A 25,543-nucleotide genomic window follows, 5' to 3' on the forward strand; every position below is an offset into this window, starting at 1 on the left:
GTCAATCTGTTTTTTCAGTGAGAGCTGCTAGGGAATGGAACTCCATCCCACCAACAATTAGAAGATCATGCACTTTTCGTTCTTTTCAGTCTCATGTTAGAAATTGGTTATTGACAAATCAGCATTGTCAGCATTAGTACTGTATTATTGACACATTTGTACTGTTGTCTTTGGCTTTTTGTCCTCTGCTCCCATCAGTCTGTTCTTTTTTTTCTCTTTTCTTTACTTTTTTAACTGTATTTCTTATGAAAGTGTATTTAATGTTTAATGTTGTGCTTCTATTTTAGGTGTGACTTTTTAACATTCTGTAAAGGGTCTACGGATGAAAAATAGCCATTCTTGGCTAATTCTGGCACATTTTACAGTAATGTTTATTACTGTGCATTGACCCTGTAAACAAATAAACTAAACTAAACAAGTTAGCATTTTTAAATGTACTGCTAACATGCTTTTACAGAGTACTAGCACAATGTCTAACTTTCATAGCATGTTTATTATGTTTTAACAAGTTTTTAGGATATGTTAACATGTTGCTAGCATGTTTTGGCTAGTTGCTAGCATATGTGTGTCCCAATTTGCCAGAGATAATCTGAAAATGCAGGCATGATTGTACAAAAATATAAGACAATAGAAAAGGGGTAAGATGAAAAGGTCATTGTGATGTCCTATGACCTAGGAGTCTGTCTGTCTGTGATTGAATGTTGGCTTCGCCTTTATCTAATTGCTATTCACCTTATTCTCCGCTTATGAGCGGGCGCAACCAGTTGAATCTTTTTGGCTCAAGACTTCTGGTCCTGTTCACTTCCATTCATTTTTAGAGGTTACATACACCTAGTTTTGCTGCTTGATGTTGCAAACTGATATATTACAGTACATCCGGAAGGTATTCATACATATTCATTTGGCAGCAATTACAGCCTCAAGTCTTTTTGAATATGATGCCACAAGCTTGGCATGCTTGTCTTTGGGAATTTTTGCCCATTCCTCTTTGCAGTATCTCTCAAGCTCTATCAGGTTAGATGGAAAGCGATGGTGTACAGCTATTTTCAGATTTCTCCAGAGATGTTCAATAGGATTTAGGTCTGGACTCTGGCTGGGCCACTCAAGGACATTCACCAAGTTGTTGTGAAGCCACTCCATTGATATTTCGGTGGTGTGCTTTGGGCCATTAACCGCATTTTCACTGCGGGCCAGTGCGAGCAAGGGCTTTAATCAGGCCAGGCCAATCGCCAGGGAGGTTGAGTAGTGAGGCCAAAATAATGTTGGGTTTTCACTGTCGGGCTAGTAGCTCGCAGTCCGTCACACTAAACCTGCCCCCAGAACATCCCCGAATCAAACGACACACAACCCGCCCAGTGCAGCGGGAATCAGGCAGACAGATAAAGCACTCCAAAGACAAACAAAAACAAATGACACGTTACTGTACATCGTGCATCAAGTGGTCTCGGCACTAATGGAGGGAGCCAGCGCAGTGAGCGCACTCCTCCATAATAAAACCACAGAAATTCTCTGGCAATAACTCTGGAAAAAAAAGTATTTTATAACATCCTAGTTTTAGTAGATGCCGTCAAACACTCCGAAGAGATCTAAAACATATGAATTTTTCCCTATGCTATATGGGACACCTAATGGGTATTTCCTCTTTATTTAGGGATGTTGCATATTATTCTGTGATCTTAAGTGAAGGAAAGTGTTAAGTGTTTAAGCACAAAAGAGCGATGAGAAATAAAATGAGTAATAAAAGATAGCCTATATTTCGTTGCACTCAGCAGCTTTTCACTAATAAAGCTCTACATGTATTTAAAATGTTATACCACGTCATATAAAAAATAAACACTCGTTTGAGGACACAGAACACATTTTGTATTTGCAGTTTTCCCCAATGCGTTTGTAAAGCGGCTCTGCGCAGGACTGATGGACAGAAAAAAAGGTAGTTTCTGCTTTCACTCACCCAAAAAAATTCTCATTGTATATATCCTAAATTGTTATGGCTAGCTTTTGTTTGTTTTATATTGGTTTATTTATTTCATGGCATTTTTTTATACCCAATATTTGTAATTCTTTAAATTATTTCAATATAGTTTAGGCTATTTTATAGTGTTTAGATATGACACTATTGTTTTGAGCCTACAAAAGTGGACACCAGAGAATTTAGTTTCTTATGGTCTGAGAGTCCTTCAAATTCCAGGCGGAGAGTGGCTTCTGTCTAGCCGCTCTCCTCTCTCCACAGAAAAACACTAGAGCTCAGAAAGAGAAAGAGTGACTATCATTTTTCTGTAACCTTCCCCAGCCTTGTGCCTTGAGACAATCCTGTCTCTAAAGTCTACAGACAAATCCTTTGTCTTCATGCTTGGATTTTGCTTTGACATGCACTGTCAACCCTGGGCTCTTATATAGACAGGTGTATGCCTTTTCAAATCATGTCCAATCAACTGAATTTATCAAAGATGAACTTCAATTAAGCTGCTAAAACATCTCAAGAATGACCAGTGGAAACAGAATGTACCTGAGCTTAATTTAGAGCTTTACGGCAAAAGCTGCGAATAATTACGCATGTGATTTTTCAGTTTTTTTTTTTTTTTTTATAAAATTTACAACAATTTCCAAAAATTCCCTTTTTAAAAGGAAATTAACCTTTTTGCTTGGTAGCACCGGTGCTCCTAACTTAAAAAATTTAGGCGCATCAGCCAAAATTTAGTCGCACCCACCAGTTATAAGCACCGTTACTACAAGTTTTATACTAACATGTTTATTGCATTTAAAATCAACACTAATCAAACTAACAAGCATAAAATATGCAAGCGTGAGGAAAATATGTCTCAACGAAATCCCGTTATAACAAGAAAATAGATTTTTATAATATAACTGAATGAGTAAAAAATACACGGAGCGCTCACCGGCCCTGCACGAACTGCTTGACATGAATGAATCTGTTAACGATATACCTGTGCTGTTCCCACGGGTGCTATCTGATATTGCACTGATGTTTTTGACATATACTGTACCTTATTATATGAATAAGTCATGTTAATAGCAATACCCGTCTTTTTAGGAGAAGCGATATTAGTTTACTCAGTGCAAGCTCGTTTGCCATGGTGTACGCTGTGTTAAATTTTACATTTCTGCTCCTTGCACGACGGACAGCATCTGTAGATTAAATGAAGGAAGCTGGTGTGTGGTCTGGCGCAAAATGGCTGCCGTCGCGTCATCCAGGTGGATGCTGCACACTGGTGGTGGATGAAGAGATGCCCCCCCCATTGTGTAAAGCGCTTTGAGTGCCCAGAAAAGCGCTATATAAATATAAGGAATTATTATTATTATTCCTGAGCACTGCATTTTGCGTTCAAGTGCAGAGACGCATTTTGCGTGAATGTCTCCCAAATCCGCGCATGTGGTGAACATTTTGCAGTAAAAACTGGTCGCACACAACAATTTTATGCACTTGCACAAATGCTCCCAAAATATATTTTGAGGTCGCATAGATAAAATTTCGGGCGCATATGCGACTAAAATGGTCGCAATTTCTAGCCCTGGTATATGATTCTACTTTGCCTGTATAGTCATGCAAACACTTGTTTGTAGAGCAAGTAGTTTGACCGTTTTCTACCGTTTATTATTCCAAGTCATTTCTCCCATAGTAACTTAAACGGAGGTTATAAAACAATCACAAAAACAATTGCAAAATCGAATGCACTTCCAGATTAAAGAATATGGTCAATAGGAAACACCAGTCATTTACTGCACTGGACCCTTTAAAATCCTATGGCTGGCGTTTGGAACTGTTGTTGCTGTTTTGGACTGGACTTTTTGTTTCGTTTAGCTATATTCACTTATTTTGTACACCCAACATTGCTACACTACATTACATATTCATGCATACATCTACATCTGAAACACAACTAATTCCTGATTACTACATTTACATATTTTTGCTTTAAGTTGTTTAAAACTGTTTCTTATATAATTTTTCCTTTCGTGGATGTCCCTCTTTTGTGTTGAGTCACAGGGCATAACAATTATTGAATGAAAAAATAAAAAACAATAACTTGCCATTCATTTATAACTAAACCAGCTAATGTGATTCTCATTCTCAAAAACTATACGTTTACCCAAAGTAAAAATTCTATCATTCATTCAGAGTTTCATTCTTCTGCTGTACACAAAAGAAGATATTGTGAAAACTGGGTTACCAAACTGTTACTGGTCCCCTACTGACTTCCATAGAATGGGGAAAACATTTTGTCAGTGGTGCAAATCAGTGTTTGGTGAACTGTGTCTTTAGTTTGTTTCATAATGTGGACTTGTGGAAGCATGTTTTAAAATGTTACCAATACTTTTCTATGATAAACTGTTGGACTGATTTGTGGTCAACTTAAAATCTGGATTTCACTGCTTTGCCCCAAAACCACATGAGATTCTTTGTCCTTTCTTTTGCAACAAATGTCTCATGTTTTTGTCTATGCAAAATGTGGGTCAAATTCCAAGTGTTGCACCTGAGTGTTGTAATATTTCCAAAGGTTTAACAAACGGGAAAACCTGCCTAACTGGCATCTAATTTCAATAGAATATCTGGCTCAAGGGGGATTGGGGTGAATGTAATCCTGCTTCAGTCGGTCTGAGGGAGTTTCTGTCGCTGACCTGCTCTTTGGCACAGTAACCGCAGATCATTCTGGTGGCCAGCTCCATTAAATGGTCCTGGTCTTCATCATGGCATGCGTCGCACGGGTATGCCCGACCACAGCATGGAAATCTGGCGGAACAGACCGTTAATGCAAGATGGAAGCCTTAAATCTGAGCCAAGGGCATTTTGTAGGTCAAATTCAACATGTGGTACACACAGCAAGAAAATAAACCTCTTATAGCCAGCGCATTGTTCTGATATTTACCTTAGCCACCGGTGACTTTGTTTAAAATGCTTGCAGGCACCTTTATCAGGAAGAGGTTTTCCTTGCTGAACTGCAGGGTCCCTGTAACGTCGAGGATATTGACCAGCTGCACCTGTAAATTCAGTACATAAGGAATAACTGATGACAAGCCATTACATTATCAGAAAATAACACACAACTGAAGTGTTGATGATGCCACGACATGAAGAGAGGAATAATTTAATGGACCAGAGTCAATTATCCTGCTTATACTACGGTTATCACACCTAAAGCTACTATTCAGATCTCTAAAATATTGCCTTCAGAGGTAGCGATCCAAGGGCATCAAGCTTTGTCCACACCTGTTCCAGTCTCCTGAGGTAGCTTCTTCTGATCAAATTTTGAAGGCAGCATAGATGTGTCTGTCAATATCACACAATACTGTGCAATCCATTACTAACAGCTGATCTAAAAAATAAAGATGACATTTCGATTGCCACTTAAGTTCCAATTTGTCTGCAAATGTAAGTTTTTTTTACCAAAATTTGCCATATTTGATGTAAATTTTTCTGAAAGGTTACTTTTGAAGGAAGCAAATATCCCCTTAAGAGGTCGCACACCGGATGAAAATACGCATCACTATGCATTTTAGAATTTTAAACATAGATTTCTATCAGGGTACACACTGGCGCCACAAGTCAGTGGCTGTACACGGTGCACAGCTACGACTCAGGACATTTTTATTTTTAAATATCTGCCACACCACAGAGCGCCAACTGAATAATTTTATATTAAAGAGCCCTTATTATAGGTTTTTGAAAATGACCTTCCATGCAGTGTGTAACACAGCTCTAAGTAAAGTAAAATATCCAGGCTTAAATCTGAAAGTGTGCCGTGTTTAAAACAATTGATTCATCTGAAAAAAAAAAAAAAAAAAAGTCAACTTGGAGTGATTGAAATAAATTGTCGAGGTACCGAATCTTTAGTGGCGTGACATCAATACGGAACTCAATGGGCGCTGCCCATTTGATGCACGCGCAGACCCAGAAAGAAATTGAACACACTGTAGCAAATATAAAGTAATTTTCTCTACCCAAAGATGAGGCTGTGAAGAGTCAGTGGTTAAAGTTTATTTTTGCAAAAATAACTTAGCAATATAGCCCCAGCCTTGTGCTGTGTTCCTCGTCATTTTTCTGACTAGTGCTACAGGAATTTACACGCTTACAACAGGGTGTTCATTAACCATCTGTTAATGGAAAGATCAAAAAAGACTATTGATATATGGAACCTTGTCAAAGCTTTACAGGAACTTTACAGTCCACAGTTCATGGATCAGTTTCCTCCTCCATTTCACAAGTGTAAGTAAGTGCGATTAAACTTGTTAGAGACCCCCAAAACTAAAATATGACATTTTTAAATGCATAATAGGGGCACTTTAAAGAGCATTAGAATGGTTGCATCTGGTGTGCAAAACGTCCAACTGTCATGTGCGTGGCGCCGCATCTGGTGTGTGACCCCCCTTTAGTTATCACTAAAGCTCTCTCTATTTTGTTGTATGCAATAACATTGTTATGCTGTCTCAGAAATCTGTCAAAAATCCATTTTACTAGGTGCTTGTGCAAAAACACTACCTCCAGAGTCACTTCTTGATTGGGCAGTGAGAAAAGTCAGCGGCATAATGTGTGGAGCACACCAAGCAGTATGCTTGGGCAGTCTGTTTGAATAGGGAAACATCAAATTCTCAAAAATTGCTTGCCAAGCTTATAATAAAATTTCATATTAGGAATCAACAATATAATTAAACAACAACTGTCGCTTTAGTTTCATTTCTAAACATTCTAATCACACAAAATCTGCAGAAGTTTACATCTGGTTTGAGCCCTTCCCCAGAGACTCATCAGTCCATAGCAATCGATGATGGGTTCCTGTACTAGAAGGCGGGGCTTCATACGTCATATTGACAGTTACACCTTTTCCCATTCAAAACTATACAATATTACAGCTGCCATCTATTTGGTGTGTTCTCGCGCTGCTTAAAGCCTGGTTTATACTCGAAGCGTCCGCTTGTTTGCTTGAGTGTGCGCGGCGAATGTGACGTCATCGCGGAGTTTGCAGAGGTTACGCTTAGGGTTTGGCTGGCGGTGTGTACATTTTTCGACATTCGACATTTTTCGAGACTCGAGTGAACAGCTCGCGCGGTGCCCCAACTGATTTGAGTTGAATATGAAACACTTTGAAGAGATTTTATCTGAAACAGTGCGACTGTACAAACATTTTATGACCGGTGATCAAAGAGATAACCAGATTATCAATAACTCTTGGCTAGAAATTGCAACAGCAGTGGGAAAGGAGAAAGTTTTTGGTAAAAGGTTTGGAAAAACCTGAAGGATAAGTTTATTAAAACCAAAAGAGGCCATGGCAAAAGTGGAGACAATTACAGAATATGTTTTTCCACCAAATAGGTTTTACACTGATCTATTTTGTTTAATTTTGTATTTAAAACTATTTAATATTTACAAAACTATAATAAAGTCACAAAATTATTTTTGATAACTGGAAAAAAATACAATATACTGATGCCTTGTTTCTCTGGGCTTTATTATTGTTAATGGTCAAGAATGTTGGACCATCATTGTCTTTTTAGCATAACAGAAACTAGCCAGACAGTAATGTGTGAATTGTGGAGCAGGCTAAATGTAAAAAAACATCTGTATTTTTTAGTAAGTGTACTTTTTTGTTTTTATTTTTGCGATAATAACACGTTGATTTGTTGAGCAACTCATGTTCTGTTGTCATTCATATTTTAATAAAATGTAATAGGTATAACTGTTCGAGATATGAACAAAAGCAAGCAATGACTTATAGTTATTTGCTAGAAATGGCAACAGCAGTGGGAAAGAAGGAAAGTTTATGTGTAAAAAGTTTGGAAAAACCTAAGCCATAAGTTTGTTTATGCCAAAAAAGGCCATGGCAAAAGTGGAGACACAGGTACATAATTACAGAATATGTTTTTCAACCAGTTATAGCTTTTACACTAATGTTTGTTTGTGGATCGGGCTGAATCTAAAAAAAAAAAAAGAAAAAACATCAGTATTTTTTTAGTAAGTGTACTTTTTTTGCTTTTATTCTTGTCATAATAAAAATATATTTGTAGAGCAACTCATGTTTTATTGTGATTAATATTGTAATAAGCTTTAAATGGTAAAACCAGTCTATTGGTTAAACTGTCCGAGATATGAACAAAAGCAAGCGATATATCAAAGTTTGATTTAAAAAAATCTTGAATGGTTATAAAAATGCTTATAATCATTAAAATACTGTATAAAAACAATACAAAATAATTCATTTAAAATTATGATATTAAGATATGACGTACTTCCGGAAAGTTCCTACTTCTCTGTTTTTCCATCTGATTTTACAGTGGGTTTCTTTTGACCACCCCGTCATTTTAAAGAATATCACAAAGGCGAACGCGGCAAGTATAAAAGCCTAGTCTGTTTCGCGAGGTGCGTGTGCATTCAGCGGATGTGCGCCATGCAGCGCCATGCGAAAGTATAATTTCAGCTTAATGGTCCAGATGAGACCAGATGCAAAGTGACAAGTCAATTTTCAACGCTGCTAGTATTTTGACAAACATGTTTGTGTCCCGATCTTTAACTTTCAGATGCAGCCAAAAACAAGTTCTGACTTGATGTTTGACAGCTTTAGTGATTGAGTGTCGTGATTAGAGCTGTAATGTGGTTCAAGACTTTCCTGGAAGAACTTTCCAAAACAAAAGCACATACCGTAGCTTAAAATTTTCTTTAGCCAATCAGAATCAAGCATTCTACAGCCCCGGGGTATGAATAACAATTTTTTTTCTATGAAATTTGCAATGTTTCAGCATATGCAACATACGCATTGAAAACCTGTTTGTTTGCATACTTTTGTTTTTTTTTTTCTCGTGAGAGATGATATGAATATTTGTGGCTCAACAGCACTGTGTTGCAGTTTTATGAATGTTTTGCCCTTCAGGTCACTGTGCCAGTGAATTTAGGGCATCCAGACCAACACAATTTGTCCCTGCTAATCTTCAATGGGAAACCAGGTGCTGGTGGTAAATAATCCCTCACAGCAAGACCAACTCTGCACACAGGGCATTCAGTGTACAAGAAACGAGACATGTACACAATCAATGAGGATGAAGGATAAGTATCAGACCTGTCTGATTTTTGGTCTCCGGCTGAATGAATTGAAAACGTGTCGCCTCCACAAATATGCTGAGTTTAAAATGACAATGTTGGCAGTTTTGCTCCCAGTTTTGGCCATAGGTCAGATTCTACAGGAGAAAAAAAGACAAAAAAAAAAAACAAAACAAAAAACTGGCATTAGATTAACTCTCAATTCTTTTCCCTTTTATTTTCTCACAAATCCTGCAAAAAGGAATATGTTAAGAAAGATATAAAAGAAACGTTTTTATCTGACAGTGTTCAATTGTATAACTGAAAGTTAATGCGTTAAAATGCTAATACTTATATTCATATGTTATTTAAAAAAATGTTCTGAGGTTTACTGTATAACAGATGAACTTGATATATACAGTTGAAGTCAGAATTATTAGCCCCCATTGAATTTCTTTATCTTTTTAAAATATTTTCCAAATTATGTTAAACAGAGCAAGGACATTTTCACAGTATGTCTGATAATATTTTTTATCTGGAGAAAGTCTTATTTGTTTTATTTCGGCTAGAATAAAAGCAGTTTAGTTTTTTTTAAAAACCATTTTAAGGTCAATATTATTAGCCCATTTATGCTATATTTTTTGATAGTCTACAGAACAATACCATCGTTAAACAATGACTTGCCTAATTACCCTAACCTGCCTAGTTAACCTAATTAAGCTAGTTAAGCCTTTAAATGTCACTTTAAGCTGTAGAAGTGTCTTGAAAAATATCTATTAAAATATTAGCTACTGTCATTATGGCAAAGATAAAATAAATCAGCTATTAAAGATTGGTTATTAAAACTATTATGTTTAAAAATGTGTTGAAAAAAATCTTCTATCCATTGAACAGAAATTGAGGGGAAAAATAAACAGGGGGACTAATAATTCAAGGGGCTAATAACTCTGACTTCAACTGTACATGATATACAGAAATACATCACTTAAAATAGAGTAATTTATATCTGTGTTGATTCTCTGTTCTTTAAAAATGATTCAAATATCCTGATGTGCTGTTTAAAAAAAAGGAAGTCATACTGCTTAATATTTGCTGAGGCCATTATACACTTGTTTCTTTGATGAGTAGAAAGAAATTTTTAAAGCATAAAATAAACATTTTACTATCACTTTTGATCACTTTTAAAGAACAGTTCACCCAAAAAGGAAAATATGTAATTTAAGACCATTATGAATGAAATATTAGACTTATACCGGACTAAATGCTAAGTTTTTTTTTTCTTTAAATATCTCAGTTGGAAAAGATTTACACTTGTATCGAAAATGATTATAATTTAATACATTTAATAATGCAATAATAATAATAATATTAATTTAATAATAAAAAACATAGGTCAGGTTAGTATCCTCAGCAGTAAATAAATGGAGAACCTTTAAACAAATGTTACTGTAAAAAACAGCATGTTAAACAGAGTTAAAAAAATAAAAATAAATAAATAAATAAATATATATATATATATATATATATATATATATATATATATATATATATATATATATATATATATATATATATATATATATATAAAATAAATAAAATATAAATAAAAAACTTTTTGGACATATTACAAGATTGTCTAATCTGTAATTTTTCCATCTTTCCTTGGCTTTTTTTTATGCACATTAATACAAATGTTTACCTGGGGTGCTCAAACTTTTGATCCCCACTGTATACATGAACAAAGGAAAAATAAGACCTGTTTAAAAAAGATTTAAGACCTACAACTCAATATAACAGTAGATTTAAGACTTTTTAAGGTCTTGAATTTAGCTTTTGAGATTTAAGACTTTTTAAGAGCCTACGGATACCCTAATATATGATCTGTCTATCTATGCCAGACCTGAATTATATCCTCCTTGTTGCAGTTGAGGCAGCCCACACTGAACTGAGAGTCCTGCAGTACAAGATCTACAGGAACAGCTGCGTGTAGGTCCAGATAGCCTAAAACATCACTGTAGTGGTGCAGCATACTGGGCCTGAAGGCAGCTCTGATGTCTGCTCCACATTTCTCACACTGAGCAGTACAGGCCACCTGTCCATTTAGGGTCAGCTCAGCGTCCACTTTACACCTACAAAGAAAAGCACATGGATACTTTACACTCATGCACGAGGCAGCTAAATGGGACATTTAAAGAAAAAAGCGACCACATTTAAAGCAATATATATTGCATTTTGAACACAATTTTTAACCCTGGATCACAAATTGCATAGGTATATTTTTGCCAAAAGCCAAAAATACATAAGAGTCAAAACAATAGATTTTTATTTCTTGCCCAGTTTTTTTTTTAAAGATCATGTTCCATAAAGAAAATTTGTTGAAATTCCTACTATATGTATAGCAAATCACTTCATTTTGACAATTTTATAGGTGATTTCTCAGCATTTAGTTTTTCTGAACTCCCAGATTCCAGATTTTTAAATAGTTGCAACTCAACCAAATATTGTTCCATCCTAAAAAGTTTTCGTTGATATATAGTCTATATTTTACTTATCCTCCATGTGATTTATTTATGTATTTTATTTATTCCCTTATTTTAGGTGATGCATAAACCTCAGTTTAAAACAATTGACACTTCAGACACTTATGTCAGACCATGACCAGATCACTTGAATTGCTCTATCTGTTGTGAAAGCTTTTTATGTTTCTTTGTTGGTTTGCTTGTCTGGTGATTCTAACAACACGAGATTAAACACTGCAGTGTCATTTTGTCTTGACTATATATAGTAGATGGTTCATGTTTAAAGCTACATACATTATCATTTCTTCCTGCCTGAATGCTCTTTAAACTCGCTTGGAAGATTTACACTATAACAGGCCTTAAAATGCGCAAATAATAAACTTTTACTGTACTATGATTAAACTTCGCAATTAATCCACAAATCACATGTGCTTTGAACTGTTGTGCCTAGGTTAACAGTGATCCATTCTTGACCTCAGACATGTGACTACTGCAAACAATCTGATATCGATGCCGAAACAGTAGATTGCACAGGCAAGTAGTGATATACATGTATGTAGCTGAACTTTATGAACGTCATTACAGTCAAATGTGTCATCAATCAGTCATACAGGAGGAACAGGAGAAAATATGACACTGAATCAAAAGGAACTTACATATTTTGTTGATTACTGCTGCTAAGAATTATCAATTATTGTCATATTTAAGACTGTACTAATAGGTGGGATCATAAAAAAACCTTTAGAGTACTATAGAATGCAAAAATTTGTATTAAAAAAACTGTCAGGAAAAGGATGTTCACATACCTACTCTGTAGATATATTATAATGGAATGATAGCGAACAATTCAACTTAAATGAATCAATGCTCGATATGGCATCAACTAACTAAATTTGATTCTGCAGCTTCCGCATATTTTTTTGTGGTTTAAACAGAATAAAAAGGCAGAAAAAGTAATCAGTATTAAATGAACAGAGTAACCCATCAAGTTGTGTACATCTAAATTTTGCCAATATGGTCGCACATACAAGTACTGTAACTGACCAAATCTTAACTCGTTTGTTGGTCCCAAGCTTACTTATAATTTTCAATATAACTCAGTGCTTCCTACACATATACTTTACTTGGGTGCACCACCCGGGTATATTAATGGCTGCCCAAGTATATTTAGTGACACATTTTTTTACTATTATTATCATCCTTTTACACTATGATGAATCCGCTTAATATAACCAAACATCCGCAATCGATTAAGTAGTGGAAAAACCTCTGTCATTTATCTGTTTCGTTCCGTACGTGAGATCGGTCAACACTCTCACAGTCTCACATGCTCTGCAGATCCACAGAAACGCTTCTTTTTGGCACTTTCTGGCCAGCTTTTGCTTTCTTAAGCTGGCATTCGTTAATCCTATGCGTTTTTTGCATTACCTTTTTACTTATGCCTACTTTCGCTTGACTTCGCAGCTGACTGCGCACGCAGTTGCGATATCGAGAGAATCGACGTTCAATTATTAATTCTTGAATCTAAAAGACTCAAAAAATCTTTACTATACACTCGAAGAGGAGAAAATGACTGGTCTAAACTGGCTGCAAAATATATGTACACTATTAGTAATGGTTATTTAACTCATTTGCCTTATTTAAATAATCTACACATTTTAACTATTATAATTTTTAGAGATATTGTATGCAATTCATTTTTTGTCTGTATTCCTTTATTGTCTGTAATTTCTTGCTGCATTTGATTCTCATTTGCTGTATATTTTATTAATTTGATGTCATTAGGCTATATTATATAGGCTTTTTAATATTTAAAATGCTTTGGCATTTAAGTTTGCTTTGAACTTGAAAGTAATAATAAATAAAATTAATGTTAAAAATGTAATTATGTTTTGTTTGTCGCATATATTTAACTATTTATGTGATGTGGGTAAATGGTGTGTTTCAATCTGGCCACCACCGCAAGTATATTTCAAACCTGTGGCAAGCGCTGTACCTGACAAAATTTATAAAATTGAGTGCAACTTTAGATTACTGGTAACGGACAAAAAAAAAATCCTTATGTTATTTGGAAAGTACCACATTCACAAAACAAAATTCAATATTTTTTTTAATGTACATGATTTATTTTTGTTATTAATTCTACACTGTTATATGTATAACCATGTACTACCCTGTTTAATCAATAAAATAAATAAATACAAACCCTCTATGCTTGGTGTAAACAGGCCTTAAAGCATTAAATCACCCAAAAATAAAAATTTGAAATAACTCTATTCCAATCCCCTGACCCCTTCGTTCACCTTCAGAACAAAAAATAAGATATTTTAGATGACATCCAGGAGTTCTTTATATTAGTGACTGCTACTTTTGAAACAGTGTGTCATGGAGTTTTAAAACATTTACAAATCTTTTGTTTCAAATCAGTAGTTCGGAGCACAAATCAAATTGGCAAGGTCATGTGATTTCCTTAAAGGGGGTTGTTATGTCATCACTGCTTTGAAACAAATCCAACCGAATCATGCAGGTTCATTTGGATTGCCCTCCAGTGGCAAATCACTGAAAAGTTTTTTTTTTACCTGATCTCAAATAAGCCTAATGAGTTCATTCAAATTCAAATTTCAGTGAACTGCTCACAGATGTCTTAATGAGAAATTTGTAAAACAAAAAGGAATATTAGATAAACTCTTGTTCTCCTGTTTAGAAGAGCTCATAATGGAACAGACAATATAAGCACTTAAAATTGCTGAAAGAACACATATAATGCAGACACTTAATAATTAATGATATTAAGGTATATAAATGCATTTGAAGTGTGTTTGAGAGATTATTTTTAGATTTTTTGTTGCATAAAACGGTGACCAGCAGGTGTCCCTAGTAGGTTTGGAAAAAAAATGGGTCAGTTGTTTAGAAGCTTTGAAAAGCTTTATATCCAATACCTGACATGGATGAAAAGACAAAGGAGAACAAAGTTTTCTTTTTACAGTTTTGTTGTGTTCTTGGAGCTTCGTATAATTACAGTTAAGCCACTGAAGTCACAAGGAATATTTAAATTTGGATATTTAGAATATTTATTTTTTTATAGGTTCTTTTTCTGGACTTTGAACATCTTGGGACCATTGCTGCCTATGGAGGTAAAGAGAGCTCTCAGGATTAATCTAAAATATCTTAATTTGTGTTTTAAAGATTCACAAAGGTCTAATGGGATTGGAACATCATGAGGCAAGTATTTAATAATTGAATTTTTATTTTGGGTGAACTACCCCCTTACAATAAGTACAAATATCTGTCTTCACCACTTATGATAAGATTTTCGAAGACACATTTAATTTAAAAAGTATTTTGAAAAGACCAGCATTCCAATAACATCTGCAAATCTCATAATAAAATGTTTGTAGTTGAAAGCAGGACTGTAATTACCTGTTGCACTTCAAGGACACTGAGATCTGTCTGGCCGCCACAGTAGCCGTTTGTTCACCCAGTCTCAGACCCAGCAGCTTGATTTCAGTGCCTCTCCGCCGCTCTCTGGTTTTAATGTTCTCCACCTGCTGGCTTCCCTCCTCTCCGTCATAATCAAGAGCCTCTTCATCACCTTCCTCCTCCTCTTCACCACCTTCATCACGCTCTTCCTCCTCCTCCAGCTCTTCTCCTGAGGCCATAGTGACTATACGCTCAGGAGTGTTTGCTTTCTTAGACGTGCTCTTAAAAAACGTGACCTTGAGTTGCTCATAGGGGACAAACTGTATTCCAGCTTTCTCCAGGTCAATGTCTTTTTTCAGCTGAAAAGAGCCATGAGAGAGGGATTGATAGTCAGATTTGTTTATAATACAGTTTCAAAGTAGATCAAATAGAGATGTGTACAGTCTTAAAATGCTCATAAAAACTTCATATACAATTGGTTTATTTATTATTTGTTCTACGAAAAAAAATATTATTATTAAAAATTATTTTATTATTAATTATAATATATAATATTAATTATAACTAATTATTATTATTAGCCCCCTGGATTATAAGCACCCTGTTGATTTTTTCCCCCAAATTTTGTTTAACGGAGAGAAGATTTTTTCAACACATTTCTAACCATAATAGTTTTAATAAGTCATTTCTAAGAACTCATTTATTTTATCTTTGCCATGATGATAGTAAATGATATTTGACTTGATATTATTCAAGACACTTCTATACAGCATTTAAAGGCTTAACTACGTTAATTATGTTAACTTGGCAGGTTAGGGTAATTAGGCAAGTTATTGCATAACGATGGTTTGTTCTGTAATCGAAAAAAATATATCTTAAAGGGGCTAATAATTTTGTCCTTAAAATGTTTGTTTGTTTTTTTATTAAAAACTGCTTTTATTCTAGTTGAAAAAAACAAATAAGAATTTCTCCAGAAGAAAAAATATTATCAGACAAACTGAAAAGTTTCTGAATCTGTTAAACGACATTTGGGAAATAATTAAAAAAGAAAAAAAAATTCAAAGGGGACTTGATAAATCTGACTTCTACTGTATGTATATATACATACATACATACATACATATATAAAAAAAAATAATAATAATTATATATATATATATATATATATATATATATATATATATATATATATATATATATATATATATATATATATATATATATATATATATACACACACATATACATATACACACATACATGCATAAACACACAGACACACACGCACGCACACACACACAAACAGTGAAAAGCACCTTTAAAGTTGTCCAAATTAAGTTCTTAGCAAAGTATATTGGTAATTCAATTAGTTTTTGATATATTTACAAAAGAAAAAAAATCTTTATGGATCATTTATACTCTAATGATTTTTGTCATAAAATTAAATTATTTTTGACTGATATATTGTATTTCTGACTACTGCCACAAATAAACCCATGCAACATACGGTTTTGTGGTCCAGGGTCCCATTTATTTAAGAGCAACAACCTTTGCTCCAGCAGATCATGTGACACACAACTAGACTAACCAGTGGACCGATAACAATGAACATTATCCCTAATGTTGTTTTAGTTATTCCAAAATGAAATTTCAGAACTACAAGTGTGTGTTCTCAAACATCAGTCTTTCTCCTCAGAATGCAAGACATGACAGAATTTGCTTGTAGTTTGCTTGAGTTTGTTCTTGCATATATTGCTCTGAGCTACAGTACATGGCATTAAAAAAAGTGGTTTACAGTAGATTCTCTGAATCCAACTACTTTCAGTTTTTCATTAATTTATTTTCCTTCGGCTTAGTCCTTTTATTTATCATGGGTCGCCACAGTGGAATGAATGTCAACTTATCCAGCATATGTTTGCCGCAGCAGATGCTCTTCCTGCTGCAACCCAGTAATAGAAACACCCATGCACTCTCATATTCAAACACACTCGTACACTACGGCCAATTGATTTTATTCAATTCACCTGTACCCCATCTTTGGACTGTGACAGAAACAGGAGCAGAGGTAACCTACGCGAACATGGGAAGAACATGCAAACTTTCTTTGCCTCTGTGAGGTGACAGGGCTAACCACTGAGCCACTGTGTTGCCCCCTTTTCAGCTTTATTACTGATTATTTTGACCATTTTCTTAGAAAGTGGTAATTTTTCTCTATTTAACACAGTATGCTGACACTTTTATTTATTTTTGTATGCTTTTTTTTTAAACACAGTGCACACCAAACAAGCAGAAAGAGTTCTCTGAGAATATGCATCTCTGTCCATTTCCAAATCGCCTTTGGTGTAGGTTGACTGAAATATTAACCCAAAACAAACTCAAGTACAGTGGTCAAGATAGCTTAAACATGCTGGAATAAAAAAAACACTAACAAATGAAAAAAACATTATCAATTTGTCAACACACATACATGCAAATTCTCACAACAAATGCAAATCCTGAAAAGTAAACACAGCTGCTTCCTGTTTAAAGTCAGTGTTATCAGACATCAGAGTTTTTTGTTTATTTTAATTATATAGTTCCTTGTTGCTTGTATATTTTCAGCCCCTAATAATCTGACAAAATACACAATTCGTTTTAAATGAAATGTAATTTGAATGCCATGTTAGCAGGAGCTACTCTCAGAACTAAACAGGAAGCCCTGGTCATCACATTTGGGGTCATCTACACATTTTAGTTGTGGTCTGCGCCATTTATAGTACATTTCTATATTTGTAGGTGTTGTGAGAATTTGTTTGTGTTGTCAAGCTGATGATGATGTTGTTTTCTCACTATGCTAGTGTTTTTCTATTTTCACGTGCACGTTTAAGCTAAGCAACAAAATCATGAACTAGAAACAGGACATAATATCCCGTTGCAATAGTAAAAAGCTCAGAATGCTCAATACCAATTTTTCTCATCTTTATAGTCTCAATGATGCCCATTACAGTTAAGTTCAGGTGTCTCTTTGCAACAGATCTTCATTTGTGTGTGTGATTATAGAATTTGTTATGCTGTTATGACTCCTTTACATATTTTATAAGCCTGTCATGAGCACTGAACCAATGAAATGTCTACATATTCATGTACATAAAACAAACATGTTTATTCCTACACAGCATTGCTTTTGATGTTCGGTCTTATATCTTTAGTCTCATCTCATTTTTGTCCGCTTATTCGGGGCCGGGTCAGCAGTATTAGGAGAGAACTCCAGACTTCCTTCTCCCCAGACATTTCCTCCAGCTTTCGGGGGGGATTTTGAGGCATTCCCAGGCCAGCCGAGAGACATACTGTAGTCACTCCAGCATGTCCTGGGTCTTCCACGAGGCCTCTTGCCGGTGGGAGATGCCTAGAATACCTCCCTATAGGTGTCCAGGAGCCACCTCAGCTGACTTCTCTCGATGTGGAGGAGCAGTGGCTCTACTCCAAGCTCCTCCTGAGTGACAGAGCTCCTCACATTATCTATAAGGGTGCGCACTGACACCCTGCGAAGGAAACTCATTTCCGCTGCTTGTATGTGAGATCTTTTTTTCGGTCATGACCCAAAGCTCACAACCGTAGGTGAGAGTAGAAACGTAGATTGACCGATAAATCGAGAGCTTTGCCTTTCAGCTCAGCTCCTTCTTTACCACAATGGCCTGGTACATCGACCGCATTACTGCTGCACTAATTCACCTGTCAATCACACGTTCCACATTACTCACTCGTGAACAAAACCCCAAGATACTTGAACTCCTCCACCTGGGTTAACAGCAACCTGCAGATGGCAAACCACCTTTATCCGGTAGAGCACCATGGCCACAGTCTTGGAGGTACCGATTTCCTATCCCAGCCGCAGCACATTCAGCAGTAAACCACCCTAGTGCATGCTGAAGGTCCATGTTTGATGAAGCCAACAATACAACATCATCTGCGAATAACAGAGATGAAATTTCATGGTCCCTGAACCAGACCCTCTCCAGCCCAAGGCCTTATACCTTTAGTTTTGGTCTTAAACGTCACAGTGTGAACCCTTAGTGAACTGGACCAATAGAAGCAATAGGACTAAACTACAAATGAGAACACATCTTTATTGACCATATATTTGTCACATGCCACTGTATTGTATGATTTAAAGGGATAGTTTACCCAAAAATGAAAACTCTGTCATCCTTTACTGTCCCTTCACTCATTCCATACCAGTTTGTTTGTTTTTTCTTCTCATAAACAAAATAAAGATATTTTGAAGAATGTTGGAAATCTGTAGCCATTGACTTCTATAGTATTTGCTTATCCTACTATGGACAAAAACAATTACAGGTTTCTTCAAAATAACTTCTTTTGTGTTCAACAGATATAAGAAACTCATAAATGTTTATAACACTTGAGGGTGAGTAAACAGTTAATATATATATATATTTTTTGATTTCTCAACTTTGATTGAAAACATAACAAATCTTCATCGAATATGAAATATTTTATAAAGCAGCTCTAAAATATTAAGTGTCATTATTTAGCTTGGTTCAGTAATGGGTAGCACGTTCGCCTCACAGCAAGAAGGTTGCTGGGTCGCTGGTTCGATCCTCGGCTCAGTTGGCGTTTCTGTGTGGAGTTTGCATGTTCCCGTGGGTTTCCACCGGGTTCTCAAGTTTCCCCCACAGTCCAAAGACATGCGGCTAAAATTGTGTATGTGTGGATGTTTCCCAGAGATGGGTTGTGGCTGGAAGGGCAACTGCTCCGTAAAAACTTGCTGGATAAGTTGGTGGTTCATTCCGCTGTGGCAAGCCCAGATTAATAAAGGGACTAAGCCGACAAGAAAATGAATGAATATACATATAGTTCTTGGTTAATCTGAGTTTGTTTACTGACCATCTGATGAATTACAAATTATTTAACATTTGAATACAAGCTAAATAAATGGCTAAAACCAAACAAGTTTGTGTTTACGTGTAATTCATTTCTCTTGCTTTTTATAATATTCTTATCAATTGTCTTATATCTTTAGTGTATTAAACTTTACTGATATTTTATTCGTAATAATGTGTTTTTGATCTTAGGCTGCCCTTTTTTAAATCTGGCAGGGGCCAATAGATGAAAATTATCCCTTGTGGCTAACTCTGGCTTTGATTAATGAAGACTGTCTGTGTTAAATAAAACAAAACAAATGAAACATATTTTTACAACTGGAGCATCCTCATTAGCTGGCTAACATTCTCACCTGCCTGGCTCCCTCAGTGAAGAGTTTCTCCATACTGCGGTCCAGCCAGCGCAAGTACGGCCTAAAAAGCAGCTCAACTCTTCCCATCAGCTGATTGGTGGCATGTTTAGCCCTCAGCCATTCCTCTGAGGCCTTCTGAACATGTCTGCTTACACAAAACATAAAATAATTACAGCTGCTGATTTCAGTCTACATTTGCATATGCAAAAAAACTGCAACGGGGCTTCACACCTTCCCATTAGTGACGGTAAGTCCTGGTCCTCAGGGACATCCACAGTGAAAGCCTGTAATACATTAGCTTTCATTAACAACAACATAGCTTACATTTAATATAAAATCAGAAAAATGCCAAACATCCAGACCTCTTGAGGGTAACTCTCGGGAAAGCTGACCATGATGTCCACTTCATTGAGGTCAAAAGGCTACAAACCAGAAAAAACTGAATCAATTAAAAAAAAAATGGCCAGCACAGAGTCCTGATCTAATACTACAATCTTTGGAATATATATAAGTATAGCAGGTGAAATAAGTATTTTCTCAGATTAATAAAGCGACTAAGCTGAAAAGAAAACAAATGAATGAAATAAGTATGAACCTGTCATGATTTTATGCTAAATATATTCCTAAATGAGTTGTTCAGATTTTGTTAAAAACCCAAACAACCTTAAACAAAAAATGTAAAATTTCTGTTATTTTTTTTGTTAGAACAATGGAATGACACACAGAGAAGGCAATAAACTACTGAAATATATTTAATACCTTGTATAAAGGCTTTTTTAATTGTAGCTTCAAGAAGCCTCTTGTATTGAGAATGAGAATTTTACCTTTACTTGAACAGAGTCTAAAAATCATGAATGATTTGTGGGTCTCTTCTATAAACTGTGATATTTAATTATTTTTCTATTTAGTTCAGGTGATCGGCTGGGCCATTCTAGCAGCTTTATTTTCTTTACTGTGTTTGGGTTCATTGTCTTCATGTCCACCCTAGTTTTTCCTTCATCATCCTGATAATGTAGGTGTTAGGACTGAAGCAGCTATTGTAATTTACACTGACGAGGGGCAAGGTTGCTGAATAACTACGGAGAGATTTCAGCTGCTGTCTGGGCTTTCCATGCCTTTACACACCTCCCTTTCTTTGTGTTCAATACAAAATTATTCATTCCCCAGGGATCTCCAGAAGAAGATCTGTTATTAAAAAGTATACTGGAACAAAGGACAAAGTAATGTAAAAATAAGTTAATTATTGACATTATCAGTAAAGCTTTAGGCTTTATCAGTATATGGTGATATATGATGATACCATACCTTAAAACAGCATGTCAGCTATATGATTTTGCAACATGGAGATATCAGCTATATTTGTGACATACATGTTGTTAGTCTATTTTATGATGCATAATAGGCCATATGTTCAGCTTAAAGTTAAAGTAGTGAGATTTTTATGTTATGAAGGTTTTCATTTAAATAAAATATTCTTATCATTTCATTTTTTTTCAACAAATAATTCTGAAAATGTAGAAAAACTGATTTCATCATTGATAATAATTAGAAACGTTTCTTGAGGTGCAAGTCAGAATGTTGAAATGCTGCATGTTGAAATCTAAAGGATTGTGTGCCGAAATAAATTACATTTACAAAATATACTAAAATAGAACATAGTATAGTGAATTTTATAATAGCATTTTATTAATAGCATTACTCTATTAATATTTCATAGTACTGTATTTTGTTTTTATCAAATTAACAAAACTTTAGTAAACAAAAGGGTCTTCTTTCAAAAACATTAACAAGAAACTTATCAACCCTAAAACCAAAAGCATGGGAATTTTACAAGGACTTTAAAATGATTAGGCTAAATAAGCATCTACATTGTTTAAAAACTTTACTAAAGTCCATCCAGATTTGAGTAACATCCAATAACTTTAAATACGTTTTGCAAACTACCATAATACAAATGTAATCCCTTCTTGATCTTCTTTTATTTTGTTTTGTACAATTAGCTGAATGATACAATATTAAGTACTGGCAAACACTTCAGTGCTCCTTAATTCCATTCCATTAATCCTATCCAGAACTTTGGCACATGATTGCTTATCACTGTAACTGGTTTGAAAAAAAAAGTCAATAAGAAAAGAAAATTGTTTTGATTTCCATTACCTGACTAGCTAAATAACTAATATACTAAATTGTCAATAACTGATCCAATAGAATATGGAAATGTTTTTATTGTACCTTTTAGCCACACTGCAAAAAGATTTATTCTTCACTTTTTTGTCTTGTTTTCCAGTGCAAATGTCTAAAGAAACATTTACTTGAAAAGCAAATTTACATAATAAAATGTAGATGTAGTTTATGATTAAAACAAAAAGAAATAGTGGCCATTTAGTTCAGAGAAATCAACCTGATTTAAACTAATATTTCTTTCATATTGTATTTTGTATTTGACACAACATTTGTTCTTGTTTTAAGCATAAACACACCTAATTTTGTTCAGTTTCTCAGGAGAGAAGGAAAGAGTTTGAGTTTATTTCCATATCAGCTTCTCTTATGGCAAAAAAAAAAAAAAAACAATTATAAGGTTTACCACATTTTATAAATATCACTTTTTCTATAATTATCAAAGTGTTTTAACGATTAAAAGTCATCAACAACAATAAATAATACATAAAATAGTAATAATAATAATAATAATAATAATAATATAAGATAAGATAAATAAAATCTAAAACTGTTTTTTTTTTTACTTTTGATTCAAAAAATTTTACAATTTTGGAAGGATTCACATTTAAAAATATTTTATTTAAAGTCTTTCCAGATAAAAATTGTTTGTTGTCTAATAACTTTAAAATAGGCCATTCCACAAAGTACATGTATAACAGTTTAGTTTTTGTTGCAATATTGACAAGTTTCTCAGAAAACAAGACATGTTAATGACTTAAGTACATTTTAATGGTAAAATATAGAAGATATTCTTTTGTTTTTCAATCGTTGCATTTCAAATGTAACTTTCAAACTCTATGCTCTCATTTAAGACATTTAAGGCATTATATATGGAAGGGTGAATTAAGACCTTTTTAAGAACCTTGAAGAAATGTATTTAAATTAATGAAGCCTAATTTACTAATGTTTGTGGAAGTGAGTTTACTAATATTTGTGTTAAAACTCTACAAGGTCTTAACTCATTTTGCATATGTGATGATCCTATCATCATCTCTGCCTGTTTGTGACTAAAGCTGTTTTCACATGCCATGATTATCAAAATTTTGAGATAACAGCATGTGACCCTTAACTTGGAGCTATTTGTGTAGTAAGATGTGCAATTATGCTTTTCAATGGCAGCACTATTAATGCTTAAATTGCAGGTCAAAGGGTATTTTAACGTGTCTTAATATTGTGTTGGACGCCCGTATACAACAAGTTTAAATGAATTTTCATTTTAGAACAATTTTGCAATGACTTCAGTAAGATTCACTTCAATAAGCTCTGTTCTGATTGGTCATCTGACCAAGTCTTTTTTGATTGACCTTTCCATATTTATAAAACGTTTTCACAGTGCATAATGACTCGGCTAAATTGGGGAGTAGATCGTAAATAAAGCCCTTTAAATTAAGGCTAAACGATACTGGAAAAATCTAACACTGAGATATTTTTTTCTCTGCGATTATAAATTGCAGTATGAATATAATTTCACCAGATGGCTTAAATAGCATTTGCAAAGTCATTTATTTAGATTGACTGGGATAGTTTTGTAGGAAAATCATGTATAGGCTTATATATTATTTTATATACATATAATTTATTATATGCATATACTTAAAAAACTACAGACATAAAAATGAAAGATTAAAGTGAAATAACCAACGCTTTATGGTTTTCTGGGGAGTCTAATGGTATTCAGGTAGATATATTGTACAATTAAATGTAAAACACTGCATTATTCTGTATTAAAATTACAATTGCAGGGTTCAGCGCTAAAGATTTTTTCTACTGGCCAGATTAAGCCAGCGGTTCAGACTTTTACTTGCCCTGCCAATATTTTCACTGGCCCCACCCAAAAAAAGAAGGAAAAGTTAATAGCTATTTCTTAGCCACATGTTTTAAATAATATGTCAAAAATATGTTTGAATGTAGAATTTAATTTTTTTTTATGTTAATAAATGTATAATGAGCAAATTGTTTTGTTGTACCCACATAAATGTCTGCTGACAAAACATTCTTTTAGCCTTATAATTTTATGTTGCCGTCACTTTACTGTACTGGTTTTCACCAGGTTACAAATAAAATCGACATGCTCACAGCATCCAATCAGATTTGAGAACCTGAAAAGCAATAAGGTGTTTATGACATCATAGAGAAGGTAGCATTTAAAGGCTTAAAAGCACAAACTGTTTCTATATTCTAAGCCTATATTATATGACTATTGACAAATAGTCGCAGGCAAATTAAACTTTTGTGAGAGTAATGATTCTGTCTACTGTCCCGAGCTACTTGCACGCTAGCCCCAGGCCATCAGGCAGTCCTTATTGTTGAGGCCTGAGTTTGTACGATTACTTTTGCCTGAATGTTTTAAACACTATAAAAATGCTCACTTAGTCACAGGCCTTAATAACACATACAAATGACAAACTTTTACTCTATTGTGGTCAGTTCTGCAGTGACTCCACAAATCTCATGTGTTTTGCCCTGTGATTCCTGGTATAATGAACTTGAATAAACTGTAAAGCTAACTCAACAGTGCATATCTTTGCAATGTGACTATTGCAGATTCACGATGCTGAAACAATTTACTGTGCAGCCCTACTCTGAAGCAAATAAAACTCACATATTTTGGAGATTAGCTCTAAAAATAATTATCAATTATTGTCATGTTTTGGTGTGTATTAATGAGTTCAACTGCATTAATTGGACCTAAAGGCATTGAAAAGTTAAAAACAAGCAGAATAAAGACAAATTCAATTCAGTTTGTGAAAATATTACACATCTTTTCCTGCTAAGCCCTCCTCTTTACAGTATGATTCTGCAGCTTACACACATTTTACTGTGGTTTAGACAGCATAAATAAGCAGAACAATGTATTCAGTATTAGATTATACAGCAATTCATGCTGTTGTTTATATCCAAGTATATCCATATTCCAGGTTTAACAACATTGCTGACCGTTAATGTTAGCAAAACTGCTAGAGTACAAGACTATGGTCTCAAACTCAATTCCTGGAGGGCCACAGCTCTGCAGATTTTAGCTCCAACCACCTCCAACTCACACCTGATTAATAGTCTGATTAATCACACCTGATTAATAGTATTGAAAACCTTAATTAATTGAATCCGCTGTGTTGGAGCAAAACT

The 25,543-nt window shown here is 34.6% G+C and overlaps 1 protein-coding gene across 4 annotated transcripts in view; it reads right to left on the minus strand.

Annotated features, from left to right (window-relative positions):
- Window positions 1-25,543, minus strand: part of si:dkey-24l11.2 — a 32,509-nt gene that overhangs the window by 2,336 nt on the left and 4,630 nt on the right. For 3 of the 4 annotated variants that reach the window (XM_073928752.1, XM_073928753.1, NM_001083062.2), the window contains exons 3-10: window positions 20,560-20,619; window positions 20,429-20,481; window positions 20,198-20,342; window positions 14,965-15,323; window positions 10,926-11,154; window positions 9,066-9,183; window positions 4,887-4,998; window positions 4,639-4,750 (exon numbers count right to left, since the gene is read on the minus strand). In XM_073928752.1, the coding sequence (XP_073784853.1) occupies window positions 4,639-4,750; window positions 4,887-4,998; window positions 9,066-9,183; window positions 10,926-11,154; window positions 14,965-15,323; window positions 20,198-20,342; window positions 20,429-20,481; window positions 20,560-20,619 (1,188 nt within the window). Of the gene's footprint in view, window positions 1-233; window positions 3,123-3,648; window positions 4,751-4,886; window positions 4,999-9,065; window positions 9,184-10,925; window positions 11,155-14,964; window positions 15,324-20,197; window positions 20,343-20,428; window positions 20,482-20,559; window positions 20,620-25,543 lie in introns of those variants that run through there. The other variant, XR_012393517.1, reaches the window with a different exon arrangement.

Source organism: Danio rerio, chromosome 18 (genome assembly GCF_049306965.1).
Source record: "Danio rerio strain Tuebingen ecotype United States chromosome 18, GRCz12tu, whole genome shotgun sequence".
Lineage (NCBI taxonomy): Eukaryota > Metazoa > Chordata > Actinopteri > Cypriniformes > Danionidae > Danio > Danio rerio.